Source organism: Erpetoichthys calabaricus, chromosome 5 (genome assembly GCF_900747795.2).
Source record: "Erpetoichthys calabaricus chromosome 5, fErpCal1.3, whole genome shotgun sequence".
Taxonomy (NCBI): Eukaryota; Metazoa; Chordata; class Cladistia; order Polypteriformes; family Polypteridae; genus Erpetoichthys; species Erpetoichthys calabaricus.
Genome location: NC_041398.2, coordinates 246,299,503 through 246,318,416, shown reverse-complemented (window position 1 = coordinate 246,318,416; position 18,914 = coordinate 246,299,503). Strand labels below are relative to the sequence as shown.

Genomic DNA, 18,914 nt, shown 5'->3' with positions numbered 1-18,914 from the left:
GCCATTCTTTGTCAGCTCTGTGCTTGTTGTGTTTAATAAATGACATCAGCAGCTCCTAAGTTCAGGGATTTCTTTCTACACAACTTGGAATGAAAGCCTCTTCAGTTGCTATTTGTGATTTCAGTACGAGGTGGCCTGGCGGTGCAGTGGTTAGCACATCTCCAAAATCCAAAGGATCAAATCCTGGCCCAGCCACTGTCTCTGTCGAGTTTGTATGTTTTCTCTGCACCCAAAGGGGGTCTCTCAAACCCCAAAGATGTGATCCTATGTGTGACTGTCCTGGGCTTGTGTGTCAGTAAGTCCTGCATGAAGCTGCCAGGCTTTTTTTTTCCCTTTTTCTCCAGTTCCTGTGTCCTTGAACTACGTCAGGCTATGCAGAAAATGAGTGGATGGACGGTCACAAGAGAGACTCTGAGTCCGCTTTCAAATTAAATTACAGACATTAACTTTAAAGTTAACCAGAACATGCCTCAGCTGAAAAAGATTATTACTTAGCCAGTGCATTAGAAGTGACGTAACGCATTAGTCAGCTGAAAAAAAAAGGGGGTCCATTCACAAATTATAGAAGGCCTCAGATGATGACACTTCAAGATGACAGCGGTGGTCGCCTAGTGGATAGTTTCTTGAAAGGGCTGCTGCTGTTTGGTTTGCACAGGGTCGCGATTGCTGTATTCAATGGCAAAGGGTCTTGTGATGGGTCACAGTGGGCAGTTTATGCAGTTGACGGTGGTCTGCTAGGACTGTCAGTGGCGATTCTCAAAGGGAGCAAAATCTGACGGTCGCCATGGAAAGGGCCTCAAAGACGCTAAGAAAAGCAAAACTGGGTCAAGTTTAAGAAGCACCGGGCAGCTGTATAGCCGGAGTGACCTCGGGCACTAAACTGGCAAAAGTAAACGGATGTCACGCCACCATTTTCATACTGCAGCGGTACACTCTGAAGTGAAACAACAGCAGAAAACTCTTTGAACTGACGGCTCCTTGAGTAAGTCTTAACATAAGTTCACAATGGCCACTAGCTGGGGGTCCTAGGAGTATAGGGGGCCCATGATGTTTCTGACGCCTTTGTATGTTTGTTCTGCTATCAAAACAGGGGGCCCAGCGCACTACTTTTCCTACGATGCTCTTAAGACGGCTCTGCGGGCCCAAAGCTCCCGGCAGGACACCTCACCAAACCGCCGTGCTCCAAGACTTGGGCCCTTTACAGTTGTCTGTGGCACCACGCCGAGCCTCCAACTCCCGTCCCTGCGGTCCACGGCCCCCCACAGGATGCCTCACCGAGCCTTCTGATAGCCTTGCAGTCCTCACTACCTTTCTCCCGGCCTTGCGCAGACGTCACTGCGGCTCCCTGATTGCTCAGCTGGAGTGGTCTCCTTCAGCCCTCAAGGGTCTTGGTCCCAGCTGTCTGCCTTCTCTCGATTTCACTCGTTCCTTCACCCACCGGCTCCTTCCTTTTCTCTTATCTTCTAATCTCCGTCTCCATTTTTCCTATTCTTTCATTTGTCTTTTTTATCCGCCCTGACCTCCTCTGTCCCGTGCAGGCTCCTTTTATACTGCCTCTCCTAATGTGGGTGCGGGTGTGAGACCCTGCCTCTCCCTCCGAGGTGCTAATGAGGCCCCTGACTGACGCTTGTACTTCGTGATCGGCCAGGCACCCCCATCCTTGCCCGCAGCAAAGCACACTCACACACGGCACCTCAAGGGGTGAGATTATTAATTTAAAAACTCACCCAATGCCACAGACCAAAAAACACAAGTTGGACTCACGGAATATGTAAACAATAATGAACTTGATGTTCATGCAAATGTAACAGAAATTGAGAACATGGAGGCAGTCGGCGGTGTGTGACATGTCACTTCCACAGCCAGGGCTCCTCCGCCATAGAATGTAATTGTAACTCCTAGGCGAGGGTCTTATTTCAGGTAGGGAGGTCTACTGACTAAACATTACACCGGAGCGTGGTGACATGTTGCATGTTGATGATGACGTGCAGTTAAGAATTTCACTGTACACGGTGACAATACTGACCCTCTCTAAACCAGGGGGTCTCCAATTCCAGTCCGACTCCAGTTATTCTCGACGATTGATCGTCTGCTAAACTCAGGTAACTCAAAGGAATGCCTCCTAAGTACTTCCAGTAAAACCTGTGAGGCTATTGCTGTATTTTTCAATCAAAAAATTAATATTAGAAATAACATAGTATATCTCCCCAACACTAAGGATCCTCCTAAACCCCAGTATGCCGTTATTAACAAATTGAACTCTTTCACTAGGATAGATTTACCTGATTTACATAAAATAATTTCTCAAATGAAACCCTCCACCTGTGTCCTTGACCCAATACCAACAAATTTTTTTCAAAGAAGTATCGGGCGTGCTAATTGATAATGTTCTTGACATAGTAAATTTGTCATTAGATACGGGGGTCTTCCCAGACTGTCTTAAGTCTGCCGTAGTTAAACCCCTACTTAAGAAAAATAATCTCGACCCCTCTGCTCTTGAAAATTTTAGACCCATCTTTAACCTGCCTTTCTTAAGTAAAATTCTAGAGAAGGCAGTCATTATGCAGTTAAATGAGCACCTCAATAAACCTGCTATTCTTGATAAATTTCAGTCCGGTTTTAGAACAAATCACAGCACAGAAACTGCACTCGTTAAAGTAGTAAATGACTTGCGGGTAAATGCAGACAGAGGCCATTTATCTGTTCTCATCCTCTTAGATCTGAGTGCTGCATTGATCATAATATTCTGAGAAATTGCCTTAGTCAATGGGTGGGCCTCTCTGGCAGTGTCTTAAATTGGTTTGAATCCTACCTGGCAGGGAGGAAATTCTTTGTTAGTTGTGGTGATTGCAACTCAAGGACACATGATATCCTATATGGTGGTCCACAAGGCTCTATCCTGGGTCCGCTGCTCTTCTCAATCTCCATGCTTCCATTATGTCAGATTATCTCAGGGCACAATGTGAGCTACCACAGCTCTGCTGATGACACACAGCTGTATTTATCAATAGCACCTGATGACCCCGATTCTCTTGATTCACTAACACAATGTCTAACTTGTATTTCAGAATGGATGAATAGTAATTTTCTCAAGTTAAATAAAGAGAAAACTGAAATCTTAGTGATTGGCAATAATGGATACAATGAGGATATTAGAAATAAACTGGATGCATTAGGATTAAAAGTCAAGACGGAGGTAAAAAGCTTAGGGGTAACTGTTGACTGTAATCTGAATTTTAAATCGCATATTCATCAGATCACTAGGACAGCATTTTTTCACTTAAGAAACATAGCAAAAGTTAGACCTCTTGTATCATTGAAAGATGCTGAGAAATTAGTTCACGCGTTTGTTTTCAGTCGACTAGATTACTGTAACGCACTCCTCTCAGGACCACCCAAAAAAGACATCAATCGTTTGCAACAAGTGCAGAATGCAGCTGCTAGAATCCTAACCAGGAAAAGAAAATCCGAGCACATCTCTCCAGTTTTGATGTCACTACACTTGTTACCTGTGTCATTCAGGATTGACTTTAAAATTCTGCTTATGGTTTATAAAGCCTTAAATAATCTCGCCCCATCTTATATATCGGAATGTCTGACACCTTATATTCCAAATCGTAACCTCAGATCCTCAACTGAGTGTCTCCTTGGAATTCCAAGAGCAAAACTTAAAAGAAGTGGTGAGGCGGCCTTCTGCTGTTATGCACCTAAAATCTGGAATAGCCTGCCAGTAGGAATTCGCCAGGCTAATACAGTGGAGCACTTTAAAAAACTGCTGAAAACACATTACTGTAACATGGCCTTCTCATAACTTCACTGTAATTTAAATCCTGATACTCTGCATATCCAATTCATTATAATAACTATTCATGGTGGCTCTAAAATCTGTACTAACCCCCTACTCTCTCTTCTGTTTCCTTTTCTGGTGTCCTTTTGGTGGTGGCTTGTGCCACCACCATCTACTCAAAGCACCGTGATGTTCCAACAATGATGTATGGATTAAAAGCCAGAAGTCTGTATGACCATCAGCGTCAAGTGACTCTGTGAGAACCCTAAATACAAAGAGGACTATTTCATTTATGTTAGGTAGAATACCCAGAGGGGACTGGGATTTTATTTTTTTTCTCCAGCCATCTGGAGTTTTTTTTTGTTTTTTCTGTCCCCCCCTGGCCATCTTGACCTTACTCTTTTTCTATGTTAACTAATGTTGTCTTATTTTAATTTCTTATTTTGTCTTTTATTTTTCTTAATATGTAAAGCAATTTGAGCTACTTTTTGCATGAAAATGTGCTATAGAAATAAATGTTATTGTTGTTGTTGTGGAGGGCTGCAGTGGCTATCTATCTATCTATCTATCTATCTATCTATCTATCTATCTATCTATCTATCTATCTATCTATCTATCTATCTATCTATCTATCTATCTATCTATCTATCTATCTATCTATCATATAGTGCCTTTCACATCTATCTATCTATCTATCTATCTATCTATCTATCTATCTATCTATCTATCTATCATATAGTGCCTTTCACATCTATCTATCTATCTATCTATCTATCTATCTATCTATCTATCTATCTATCTATCTATCATATAGTGCCTTTCACATCTATCTATCTATCTATCTATCTATCTATCTATCTATCTATCTATCTATCTATCTATCTATCTATCTATCTATCTATCTACTTCTGTGCCAGTCTGCCAAGTGGCAATGCTCTGTATTGTTTGTACGCCATTCCGTGTCGGTTTTTCTTGGTGCTTATTAAACGTGTTCTGTGATTTTTTTTGATGGGTGATCATAAAGCGGACGGTGAGTCTGCGTTCAATTTTGTTTTCCTTTTTGGAAAACTGCTTTTGAAACTGTAGAGAAACTGCTTTTAAAGAGGAAGCTTTAAGTAAAACGCGGGTCTACATGTGGGTTTCGCGTTTCAAAATGAGGGGAAATGTCATTTGAAGACCAATTAAAAGTAGGGTGCTATATAAGTAATAAATAGACAGATAGATATGTAAGGTGCTATATATGTAATAAATAGACATAGATATGTAATAGATAGATAAATAGATAGGTAGTGTAAGGTGCTATATATGTAACAGATAGGAAAATAGATATGTAAGGCATTATTTACGTAACAGATAGATATATAAGGTGCTATATATGTAATAGATAGATAGATAGATAGAGTATGTAAGGCACTATTTAAGTAATAGACAGATAGACAGACAGATAGATATGTAAGGTGCTATATGCATAATAGATAGATGTGTAAGGCACTACATATGTAATTGATAGATATATAGCACCTTACATATCAATTTGTCTAAGTAATAGGTAGATAGATATGTAAGGCACTATATACATAATAAAGAGAGAGACAGATAGAGAGGTAGATAGAAAAGTAAAAGATAGACAGATAGTGTAAGGTGCTACATAAGCAATAGATAGATAGAAAGAAAAGTAAGGTGCTATATAAGTAATAAATAGACAGATAGATATGTAATAGATAGATAAATAGATAGATAGTGTAAGGTGCTATATAAGTAACAGATAGGAAGATAGATATGTAAGGCATTATTTGTGTAGTCGGCATGATCTTCAGTGCCTCAGTGCCCACCAAAATGTTTGGGACAAGAACACATTTTTTCTTGACTTCCAAAATCAATCAATTACAAATCAATTACATTCAATTACAAATCAATTACAATCAATTACAAATTCAGATGTGATGTAAGTGCACATTGTAGAATTTCACTTAAGTATATTTGAACAAATTTCAGTCACAGCATGTAGAAATGACAACAGTGAAAGCTATAGTTACTTCATTTTAGGTTCCTTTTAGGGGAAATGTTTTAAGGTTAGGCATAATTGATGCACTTATTCGTGTGCTTAATTGTATTAACACAAAAAAAAACAAAAAAAAACAGAAGACCGAATCCTTATATTGAAAAAAATTGCTGGACACTCGAGGGTTTAGACTGTAAACTGTAACACTAATAAATAAAGATATATATATATGGATGGCATGATGCCAAGTCAAGTCAAGTCGGGGAGCGTGCACTGCTACAGCGTGTCGCCACACTCACCACACGACAAAACAGCTCAGGACCCCGGTTGTTAACCCACCAGGCAGACACGCGGTCCAGTCCCACCCTCCGGAAATGACCCTCTATCTGCCGCAGCCAGGTGTTACGTGGGTGACCCCTTGGCCTGGTCCAGCCACTCAGGTCCCCAACAATCAGCCTCTGGGAAACGTGCCACATGGCCGTAGTGCCGTAACTGACACTCCCTCACAATGCAGGTCATGTGCCTCATCCGGGACTCCAAGAGCAACACAAAGTCACTCCAGTGGGACCCAAGGACCCTCTGAAGAAAAACCCATGAAGGAGTCCAGTCTTCATCTCAGGTCACTGGATAGCGTCCATGTCTCACAACCATATAGCAAGGCAGGACTCTAAAGACTTGGACCTTCGTCCTTCTGTTGAGATATCGGGAGTGCCACACACCCCTTACGAGTGACCTCATGACCTCCCATGCTCTTCCAATCTGTCTACTGACTTCATAGGAAGAGTCACCAGAGTCACATGAATGTCACTGCTGAGGTAAGTAAACCTCTCAATGACGAGGTCGACACTCTCTGTGCAGACAGACACACTGCTGATGGCCGTGCCCAAGAGGTCATTAAAGGCCTGGCTCTTTGGTTTTTATCCAGGACACTCGCAAGCCCAGACACTTGGACTCCTCGCTCAGTCTCTCAAGAGCCCCAATCAGAGCCTCCATGGACTCCGCGAAGATCACAGCATTGTCAGCAAAGTCAAGATCCGTGAATCTTTCTTCACCAACAGATGGCCCACAGCTGCTGGACCCCACGACCTTGCCCAACACCCAGTCCATACAAGCATTGAACAGAGTAGGAGCAGAACACACCGCTGACGGACCCCAGAATCAACTGGGAAAAATGCAGAGGTTCTGCCTCCACTCTGCACAGCACTTACAGTACCAGTGTACAAGCCAGCCATGATATCCAGCAACCACGAGGAGATTCCACGAACCCTCAGGATGTCCCACAGGGCAGCTCGATCAACTGAGTCGAATTCTTTACGAAAATCAACAAAGGCTGCAAAAAACTCTGCCGATATTTGCGTTTGCACTCCATGAGAACCCTCAGTGCCAGGATGTGGTCAATGGTGGACTTCTTAGGCGTAAAACCAGACTGCTCCGGTCGCTGGTAGGTGAGCACATGATCACGGATCCTATTGATGACGACCCTAGTGAGGACCTTACCCAGCTCCGAGAGCAGCGTTATCCCCCTGTAGTTGCTGTAATCCAGATGATCACCCTTCCCAATCCAGACAGGGACGACAAGTCCCGTTTTCCAGGCAGTTGGGATGATGCCAGTCTCCCAAATGGAAGCAAAGATTGCTTGCAATGCCAGGAGGACAGCCTTACCACCAGCCTGGAGAAGTTCACCCCGGATACCACAAATCCCTAAAGCATTTCCCTACCCTCAGCTGGTTCACCACCTGTGCCATCTCAGTGAGACTGGGGGGGTTCACAGCTAATTGGAGGATCAGCCTCAAGGACCGTGGACCAGAGATATCCAACGTCCTAGCCGGAGGAACAGCTTTGAACAACTGCTCAAAGGCTGGGGAGAAAGTCCTGATTGCGTGCCAGAGAAAATGAAATTTAACTCAGACTTGACTCGCTGTTCTTTACGATCACCCACCACAAAAAAACGTTTAATAAGCACCAAGAAAAAATGACAAGGAATGGTGTATGAACAATACAGAGCCACGCCACTGTGCAGACTGGCACAGAATACCAGTAGTATGCTACACCTAGCAGCAAAATTCGCAACTAAGTCTCGATTGCGCAGTAGGTATAGATTTCAGTTATTTCTGGGTACCCTCTCGTATATTTAAACTAGCTTAATAGCGTAGTCGGCATGATCACCTTTCCAGTGAATTAGCTTACATACTGTACAAACTGCTATTGAATTCGGATATACATCACATTTTCGCTATACCTTACCTAATTCATCTTCTCCAAATCCCAGCATGTGGCCAGTGAGTGAACTCCTACATGACCCACTGCTCCCAAAGCACAGAGTCTTTTCTTGAAAGTGCTTTCCAGACGATGACTTGTGCAGGGCTCGGAAATGGCTGTGGAAACAGAGAAGGTGTTACATTTGGTAAGCTAATACGTGGCAGACATACTGATTCCTTATTTTTTTTTGTTGCTGCCACAACCGGCTGGGGAACTCGAATTGCCCGAAGCTTTAATGCAGAGTTCTGGTAGCCTTCCTCTTTACTTCTAGGGGCAAGAGCACGACAGTTTCATTCCAGCACTGATACAGACTGCCAGGTAGTCTCTTGAGATCTTCAGATATGTTGAGTTATTCGACAAAGTCTATCAAGAAACACGAAACGTGACATATATTCACTGTGTCTTAGGGAGGAACTGGACCCTTGAGCAAGACCCTTAACCTGCAATCGCTCTGTCCTGGGTATGGCGTTAATCTGCAGCCAGCCCGGCAAGCTCTATACAGTCTGCTGTCCAAGTCCTTCTGTGATGATATAACGGATTCCAAATTATCTGCTAATCCGCCTATCTTGGTATCATCTGCAAACTTCACCAGCTTGTTACTTATATTCCTATCTAAATCATTTATAGGTATTAAAAATAGCAGCGGTGGCCCCAGCACTGCCCCCTGCTGGACACCCCTCTCAACATCAGCCAATTCTGATTAGCTTCCTTACATCAGGGGTGTCGAACTCCGGTCCTGGAGGGCCACAGTGGGTGCAGGATTTCTATACAGTATACAACTTGGTGGCAGGATTGACATTTGAGCCACCATCAAAAACATCTCACAGTGTTCCAGTGTGGTTGCGGGTGGCGTCACCCACTGCACTCGGGTCCCAATCTGGGCGGCTTGGCGTGCGGTGGGTGTGGCAACGCGCCATATCAGCTCAACATCTCCTCTGTTAGGGAGATAGAACATTACAACAATCTGGACGAGAAGAGGCCATTCAGCCCAACAAAGCTTGCCAGTCCTGTCCAAAAAAACATCAAGTCGAGTTTTGAAAGTCCCTAAAGTCTTACTGTCCACCACACTACTTGGTCGCTTATTCCAAGTGACTATCGTTCTGTGTGTAAAGAAAAACTTACTAATGTTTGTGCGAAATTTACCCTTAACAAGTTTTTAACTGTGCCCCCGTGTTCTTGATGAACTCATTTTCAAGTCACCGTCTTGATCCACTGGACTGATTCCCTTCACAATGTTAAACCCTTCAGTAAGGTCTCCTCTTCATCATCTGTAAAGGCTCAGCTCTTTTAATTTTTCCTCATCACTCATCCCCTGTAGCCCTGAATCAGACGAGTTGCTCTTCTCCGGACCTTCTCTTGTGCAGTTATGTCCTTTTTGGAGACCAAAACTGCACAGAGAACTCCAGATGAGGCCTCACCAGTGTGTTATAAAGCTTGAGCAGAACCTCCTGTGACTTGTACTCCACACATCAAGGCGCTATATAACCTGACATTCTGTTAGCCTTCTTAATGGATTCTGAACACTGTCTGGTAGTTGAGTCCACTACGACTCCTAAATCCTTCTCGTAAGGTGGACTTGTGATTTTCAGTCCACCCATTGTGTATTCACACCTCACATTTTTACTTCCTATGTGTAATACTTTACATTTAATTACATTATTTCTTCTTTGCTTAAACTCTAAAGGCTCAGCTCTTTTACTCTTTCCTCATAACTCATCCCCTCTAGTCCTGAATCAGCCTCGTCTCTCCTCTCTGGACTTTCTCCAGTGCAGTTATGTCCTTTTTGTAGACCAAAGCTGCACAGAGAACTCCAGATGAGGCCTCACCAGTGTGTTATAAAGCTTGAGCAGAACCTCCTGTGACTTGTACTCCACACATCAAGGCGCTATATAACCTGACATTCTGTTAGCCTTCTTAATGGCTTCTGAACACTGTCTGGAAGTCGATAACTTAGAGTCCACTATGACTCCTAAATCCTTCAATTTTCCGACTGCCCATTGTGTATGTGAACCTCACATTTTTACTTTCTACATGTAATTCTTTACATTTACTGACTTTAAACTTCATCTGCCACAAATTCACCCAAGCCTTTATGCCATCCAAGCCGTGGAGACAGCCGAGTTGCTCTTCTCTGGACCTTTTCTAGTGCTGTTATGTCCTTTTTGTACCCTGGAGACACAAACTGCACCCAGGACTCAAGATGAGGCCTCACCAGTGTGTTATAAAGCTTGAGCAGAACCTTCTGTGACTTGTACTCCACACATCAAGGCGCTATATAACCTGACATTCTGTTAGCTTTCTTGATGGCTTGTCTGGCAGTTGATAGTGTCAAGTCCACTACGACTCCTAAGTCCTTCTCATAAGGTGGACTCTTGATTTTACAGACCGCCCATTGTGTACTCAAACCTCACATTTTTACTTCCTGTGTGTAATTCTTTACATTTACTGACATTAAATTTCATCTGCCACAAATTTGCCCAAGCCTGTCTGCTGTCCAAGTCCTTCTGTGATGATAAAACGGATTACAAATTATCTGCTAATCCGCCTATCTTGGTATCATCTGCAAACTTCACCAGCTTGTTACTTATATTCCTATCTAAATCATTTATAGATATTAAAAATAGCAGCGGTGGCCCCAGCACTGGCCCCTGCTGGACACCCCTCTCAAACATCAGCCAATTCTGATTAGCTTCCTTACATCAGGGGTGTTGAAGTCCGGTCCTGGAGGGCCGCAGTGGCTGCAGGTTTTCATTCTAACCATCTCCTTAATCAGTGATCAGTTCTTTTGCCTTTGTTTTAATTGACGTGGCTCAGACCCCTTAGTTGTTTCTTTGTCCTTAATTAGCAGCCAAACAATAAGGAGACACAAAACAAGCAGCCACATGACCAGCTCACCTGTGCCCATCCCACAATAGCTGAAAATAAAGACGGGTGAAGGTCTCAGTAAAACAGACAAATCAACAGTTTTGGAAATGTCTGCTGTGGCAGAATGAGAGCAGCAACAAGCCATGGAATTAAATGACGGGTTTAATTAACAGCAAGAATCAGCATCTCATTGAGAAACTGGTTGGAGTGAAATTGGTTGGAGTTTGAATCCCCAGTTTAACTGATAATCTGTCGACTCGTTTCACGTCGAATTTCTGTTTGGCTGTCATTTAATGAAGAAGAGAATCAATTCAGGGGACTGAATCCTTAAAACAGGGCTAAAGAAAAGAAGTTAATTAGCAGTGAAAACTGGTCACTTATTATGAAAAAGGGTTAGAATGAAAACCTGCAGGCACTGCGACCCCCCAGGCCTGGAGTTTGACACCTGTTCCTCACTGCATTACCCTCTGCTTCCTGTGTCTGAGCCTTCTGCACCCACCTACACCCCAAACCCTGAACTGCCACTTCTTTTAATTTGATGCCCACCCTCTCATGTGGCACCTTATCTGAAAGTCCAGATAGATAACATCATCTGCTCCACTCTGGTCGTATCCTTTAGTTGCCTCCACATAGAATTTTAGCCTGTTAGTAAAACACGACCTCCCTCCTCTGACCTCATGCTGACTGTCCGGTCCTTGCCAGGTGTTGCTCAATCTTATCCTTAATAATTCCTTCCATTAGTTTTCCTATAATGCATGTTAAGCTATACAGATAGTGACATCATATTCTATGACAAATGTCCGCATTTTCTACAACTCTGCCTGATGGGGGTTGCCAAGCGGGATCCTGAGCTATTTTGTTGTGTGATGGGTACGTGAATGCGCCATACCAGTGCATGCTCCCCAACCTAACCTGACCTGGCCTGCGATGGCCAATGCGATTTTCTATGCTTTGGTGTGCTGGGCTGGTAACATCTCTTCAAGAGGTTCCCCATGCTGATTAAGAAAGCTGCTTCAGATATGGGATGCCCCCTGGACCCGCTGGAGGTAGTAGTGGAGCAGAAAAGGAAGACAAAATGGATGGCCGGTATCTGGCTTAAAGTCTTGCAAAATCAAGGAGTGGATTCCCAGATGTTGCGTGCATAATAATAATAATAATGATAATAATAATTCATTATATTTATTTTGTGATTTTCACACTACTTAAAGTGCTACCACACAGGGAGGACCCAGGACCCGTGCCCATTGCGGATGGATAACTATGTCGTCTGTGTTTTCAAGTCATGTCAATGTGGACAAAAATATTCACAGTAATGTGGAAATGCTGGTGTGGACGGAGATCTCTTTCATATAAAACTGCTGCTATTAAGTGAACATGTAGAAGTGTGGACGCAGCTGGAATTCTTTAGAAATCTGTTAGCTCCTTTGCCAACTCACTATTGCTTGTTAAAGGGAAACAGAAAATAGCAACAATTGGTTCTCCAGGGTCACATGTCCGAATAGACCCTCCTCAAATACGCAGCCCCACTCCACTCCACTCGGCGGGCTGCAGTGGCGATGACTGAGTGTTAGCTCTACTGGCATGTGTTTGAAAACTCACCCCAGACCTTCAGAGCTACAAAACTTCAGCTTCATTGTGGTGAGTAACACAAAATGGTATTAACAGCACACAGAAGAAAAGGCTGCTGTAGGGAAGCCTGTGTTACGTGTGATGTGCTCGCTCAGACACAAATTAATACATTATTACACTCTGAACCATGTCTGGAGGTCTTACCCGCCGCGGTCTCCAAACACGTAGGTTCCATGAAGTCTTCTTGACTGGCAGCCCCTGTATAGAAATCCCCCAACCAATAAAGCACCGCTGCTTGATTTAAGTTCATAGAGGGAAGGCTCATGTTCTGCAAGGAAAAGGAAAATCAGAAGGAAAGTTCAGATTACTGTACTTCTTAATACTCAGATTAATTCATTAGTAAACTTTAATTAAAAGATAAACATCATCCCTAGCAGTGAAATAAAAAAAGGGTCAATACACATATCAGAATATGGATGGAGTTACTGCCGGGGTAGTATGGTGCCACAGTGGTTAGTGCTGCTGCTTCACACCTTCACGGACCAGTATCTCATTCTCTGTGGGGCACACATGTTCTGTCCACGTCTATATGTGTGTCGTCCACGTTCTCAGGTCAGATCACTCATCCCTTACCTCAACAAAATACCATCAAGAATCTGTGATGAAACTTATTAGTTCTAGTTTCGTATTGTTGTTACGAGCTTGTCTCAGGAACACGGAAGGTACACTTCATAAACTGATAGATAGATAGATAGATAGATAGATAGATAGATAGATAGATAGATAGATAGATAGATAGATAGATAGATAGATAGATGAAAGGCACTATATGATAGATAGATAGATAGATAGATAGATAGATAGATAGATAGATAGATAGATAGATAGATAGATAGATAGATAGATGAAAGGCACTATATGATAGATAGATAGATAGATAGATAGATAGATAGATAGATAGATAGATAGATAGATAGATAGATAGATAGATAGATAGATAGATAGATAGATGAAAGGCACAATATGATAGATAGATAGATAGATAGATAGATAGATAGATAGATAGATAGATAGATAGATAGATAGATAGATAGATAGATAGATGAAAGGCACAATATGATAGATAGATAGATAGATAGATAGATAGATAGATAGATAGATAGATAGATAGATAGATAGATAGATAGATAGATAGATAGATAGATGAAAGGCACAATATGATAGATAGATAGATAGATAGATAGATAGATAGATAGATAGATAGATAGATAGATAGATAGATAGATAGATAGATAGATAGATGAAAGGCACAATATGATAGATAGATAGATAGATACATAGATAGATAGATAGATAGATAGATAGATAGATAGATAGATAGATAGATAGATAGATAGATGAAAGGCACTAAATAATAGATAGATAGATAGATAGATAGATAGATAGATAGATAGATAGATAGATAGATAGATAGATAGATAGATAGATAGATAGATAGATAGATGAAAGGCACAATATGATAGATAGATAGATAGATAGATAGATAGATAGATAGATAGATAGATAGATAGATAGATAGATAGATAGATAGATAGATGAAAGGCACAATATGATAGATAGATAGATAGATACATAGATAGATAGATAGATAGATAGATAGATAGATAGATAGATAGATAGATAGATAGATAGATAGATGAAAGGCACTAAATAATAGATAGATAGATAGATAGATAGATAGATAGATAGATAGATAGATAGATAGATAGATAGATAGATAGATAGATGAAAGGCACAATATGATAGATAGATAGATAGATAGATAGATAGATAGATAGATAGATAGATAGATAGATAGATAGATAGATAGATAGATGAAAGGCACAATATGATAGATAGATAGATAGATACATAGATAGATAGATAGATAGATAGATAGATAGATAGATAGATAGATAGATAGATAGATAGATAGATAGATAGACGGACGGATGAAAGGCACAATATGATAGATAGATAGATAGATAGATAGATAGATAGATAGATAGATAGATAGATAGATAGATAGATAGATGAAAGGCACACTATGATAGATAGATAGATAGATAGATAGATAGATAGATAGATAGATAGATAGATAGATAGATAGATAGATAGATAGATAGATAGATAGATGAAAGGCACTAAATAATAGATAGATAGATAGATAGATGAAAGGCACAATATGATAGATAGATAGATAGATAGATAGATAGATAGATAGATAGATAGATAGATAGATAGATAGATAGATGAAAGGCACAATATGATAGATAGATAGATAGATAGATAGATAGATAGATAGATAGATAGATAGATGAAAGGCACAATATGATAGATAGATAGATAGATAGATAGACGGATGAAAGGCACAATATGATAGATAGATAGATAGATAGATAGATAGATAGATAGATAGATAGATAGATAGATAGATAGATAGATAGATAGATATTTATTTTTCCACAAGATGAATTTTGGCTTTGCTATAGAAACTCAATAAATAAATACTCTTAAATGTAAATTTTGACAAACGACAAACACCTCTAATCTACACAACAGAATAATTAAAATAAAAAGAAGAAAGAAAAAAACTTCTGACTTGTCTATAGGGGACAATAGCTGTCCCAGCTGCAGTGAGGCGCTATACAGGAGTATTGGCTTTTGGTGTAAAGAAGCTCCCAGTCGTGTTTCTTGACATGCTTCTGTTTAATAATTTGTTAGCTGCAGGTTGTCAGTTTTGGTATGCCATAGAGAGACATTGTTCATAATGGCACTCAGTTCTGTCTTCATTTTATACTCCACTACTGCTTCTATTGGGGCCAGGGGACCTTCCTAACTGAGAAGAGTGCTATATGCCATCTGTTGGAGTGACAAATGCAATGCATTTTATTATTAGAAATGTTTGTGATGAGCCCTCTGTTGGAACGACAAATGCAATGTGTATGTCTCTGTTATATGCCATTTGGTTTGGGATTTATGACACCAGTGTTAATATTTGTGATGTGCCATCTGTTGGAATTACAACTGCAATGCATTTTATTGCTAAAAATTTGGCCGTGAACATCAGTAGGTGTTGTGATGTGAGATTTTACATATAACTTGATAAATGTTTTGTATGTGTTTTATTTCTAATTTGGGCAAAGCAATGTAATTTAGTGTTTACCCCCCCACTAGGAATGGGTCTGTTTGAATTTTACGACAGGATTTGGGGGATGTGTGTGTTAAACCAGTTTGGCAAGTGTTTCTCTGCTAAAGTCATTTCTACCCCCATAAATGGGCTAAGGTGTACTTTAACATATGGTTTGGGGGCAGGTGTTAAGATGCTCTATTTTCCCCCATTGGTCTGAAGTATGGCTGTTTGGAATTGGCTTGGTTCAGAAGCCTTTAAGTACTACGACGCCCTATTGGCTGTAGGGGTTGGACAGAACATCTATATATTTACTTGTTTAACCTCACACTCTCTCTCTTACTAACCAACATCTGAAAGAAGCATCTCTCTTGCTAACCTGTGATGATGAAGACAACACAATGAAGAGCACAGCTCAGCAGCCATTTTGAACAGACATGTGGCTGAAAGCTGAGCACCAGTGATGCCTTAACTAGAGACATTTAAGTAACTAGAAGACTGTGTGCCACCTGAACTACATATCACCATTTAATCAGGTTGTATGGTTGCCAATATTCAAATATACATTGCATTTTGTTATTATTTATGAATATTATCAATAATACATTATTTTATGTGTAACTTAACTTCTGCTTGTCTTTTTACTACATCTAATTGCCTAAGGTTATAGATATAGAAGGGAAGGTGGAGATAAGTTATATACAATAGCACCTTATAAACAGTGGTAAGTCTGTGAGATTAGGCATTCTGACAAAGGCTACATATTAATAATACAATAGGGGAAAGTAGAGCAATATATTACTCTACCAAGACAAAACAGAAGGCTTTGCACCCTAGGAACCAAACTACCTGAACTCTTCCATAACATTTCAGTAATTGTTTACCGCTCTGATCATTCTGATCATAAAAGAGATCGCTATGATAACAATGGAGGATTTGAATTCCTAATTCATTGCAGAATTACTGTATTTGAGGGTTCCTCTACAGCAGGGCTGTCCCACTCCAGTCCTGGTGGGCCGCAGTGGCTGCAGGTTTTCATTCTAATCATCTTCTTAATTAGTGAGCCACTTTTACTGCTGATTAACTTGTTTTGCCTTCGTTTTAATTGACGTGACTCAGACCTCTCAGTTATTTTTTTTCCCTTAATGAACAGCCAAACAATAACGAGACACAAAACAAGACCAGCTCACCTGAAAATAAAGAAAGGTGAAGGTCTCTGCCATGTTAGACTGCTCAGGTCACCAAAATATCTTGATGGTGGTCTTACAAAAACAGAAGATCAACAGTCTGCTGTGGCAGAATGAGAGCAGCGACAAGAATTGGCTTCTCATTAAGAAACTGGTTGGAGTGAAACTGGCTGGAGTTTGACGTTCCAGTTTAGCTGCTCATCTGTCGGCTCATTTCACGTCTGATTTCTGTTTGGCTTCCATTTAAGGAAGAAAAGAATCAATTCAGAGGACTGAATCCTTAAAAACAGGGCCATTAAAATGAAGGGAAAAGGAGTTCATGAGCAGCAAAAACTGGGCACTGATTAGGAAAAGGGTTGGAATGAAAACCTGCAGCCACTACGGCCCACCAGGACCGGAGCTGGACACCCCTGCTCTATAGCGCCTCTTTCTCTTACATGATTTGGCTCAAAAACTAATCGTCACATCATCATCTCAGGGGTAATGGCCGGATTCGGTTGCAGCGACTGTTCCTGTTCATGCTAAAAACATACCAGGCCGTTTTAGGACCATTGTGCGCTTCCATCTTTGTGGCAGCAGTGTGATGAAGACTCGTTTCTGTTCCAGCATGACTGTGCCCCTGTTCTCAAAGCCAAGTCCATAAAGACCTGGAGGAGCCCAAGTGACGTGCCCAGAGCCTGACCTCAACCTTACTGAACCCCTTCGGGATGAACCGGCGAGCCACGTCCTCCAGTCCACCATCAGTACCCGACTCTTTTGGCTGAATGGGCACAAATTCCCACAGATCTGCTCCAAAGTCGCGTGAAAAGAAGACTGGAGGCTGCTATGGCTGCAAAGGTGGGCTGTTAGGGAATGCCATACAAATGCCCCTGGGTTTTGGAATGCAATAAAAGGGGCAAAGGTCAGGTGCCCACAAACCTTTGGCCAGACAGTGGATGCCAGAAAGCAGATGTGCCCCTTGTGACCAAGTAGCATAATAACAGATGAATGAATACATAAATGGATGGACCGCTTCAGCGCCATAAAACGTCTGCCACCCGAGTAACCTGACATGCCGAGAGGGACGTCAGCAGAACAAAAAGCAGAAAGAAGCGAGACACGTTTTCTGCAGATGGAGTCTTCTTCTCGTTGGCAGTCCTCTCCAGTTACATAATGCAGAAGCAGCTGCTGTCCTTGCTGATCCAGACGGCTACATGATATCTGGAGTGGATCCCAAGCCTAGGGAATATTGAGCTGTCTTTTCGCAGACATTCGGCTTATTAAAACAGTCTGCTGCAGGCTTATGCCTCAGTTTTGGTCGCACATGGAGATCACACCCAGAGCTTTATGATCGCACATCTGTAACGAGGCCGAGCGAGCCAAGGCTTTATTTACAGCAGGCCATTTTCATGGCTGATCCGAGCAGATTTGGAGCTTCATCGCTTCCAGGCAGCAGATATGGTGTATTGCCATCATTAGGATCCTTTAATGAGGCACAGAGATTGGTGGTGCTAAAGCATCGCAGCAGAATTAACTTCAAAAGAAAGCAAACGATTTGGGCCTTGACAGACAGATGGGGTTGGGGGGCCAAGATGGAGCATGCGAAAGGAAAAAAAATGAAATTTAAATCAAGAGAGGAGAGTGGGAGCCTGGCGGCATGGTGGCGCAGTGCGTAGCGCTGCTGTCTCACAGTTAGGAGACCTAGGTTCACTTCCCGAGTCGTCCCTGCGTGGAGTTTGCATGTTCTCCCCGTGTCTGTGTGGGTTTCCTCCCACAGTCCAAAGACATGCAGGTTAGGTGCATTGGCGATCCTATATTGTGCTTAGTGTGTGTGTGTGCGCCCTGCCCGGGGTTTGTTTCCTGCCTTGCTCCCTGCTATAGCAGGTTGGATAATGGATGGATGGATGGAGTGGGAGCCATCTACACCAGACATTAAACTCCAGCTCACTTGATCATCTCCTTTTAGGAAGGCAGGAGCCATTAGGGCTCTGAGGCTAAGGATTTGCACCAGTATCCGGAAGGTTGCCGGTTCAAATATCCATTACTGTCAAAGGGGATCCTACTCTGCTGAGAACCTCGAGTGAAGCCCTTAACATG

At 41.9% G+C, this 18,914-nt stretch overlaps 1 protein-coding gene across 1 annotated transcript in view; it reads right to left on the bottom strand.

Moving 5' to 3' along the window:
* The window catches only part of hhip (hedgehog interacting protein), a 206,521-nt gene that overhangs the window by 71,542 nt on the left and 116,065 nt on the right, over window positions 1–18,914 (bottom strand). Inside the window, exons 9-10 of the mRNA XM_028802729.2 lie at window positions 12,687–12,810; window positions 8,034–8,164 (exon numbers count right to left, since the gene is read on the bottom strand). Of these exons, the coding sequence (XP_028658562.2) occupies window positions 8,034–8,164; window positions 12,687–12,810 (255 nt within the window). The remainder of the gene's footprint in view (window positions 1–8,033; window positions 8,165–12,686; window positions 12,811–18,914) is intronic.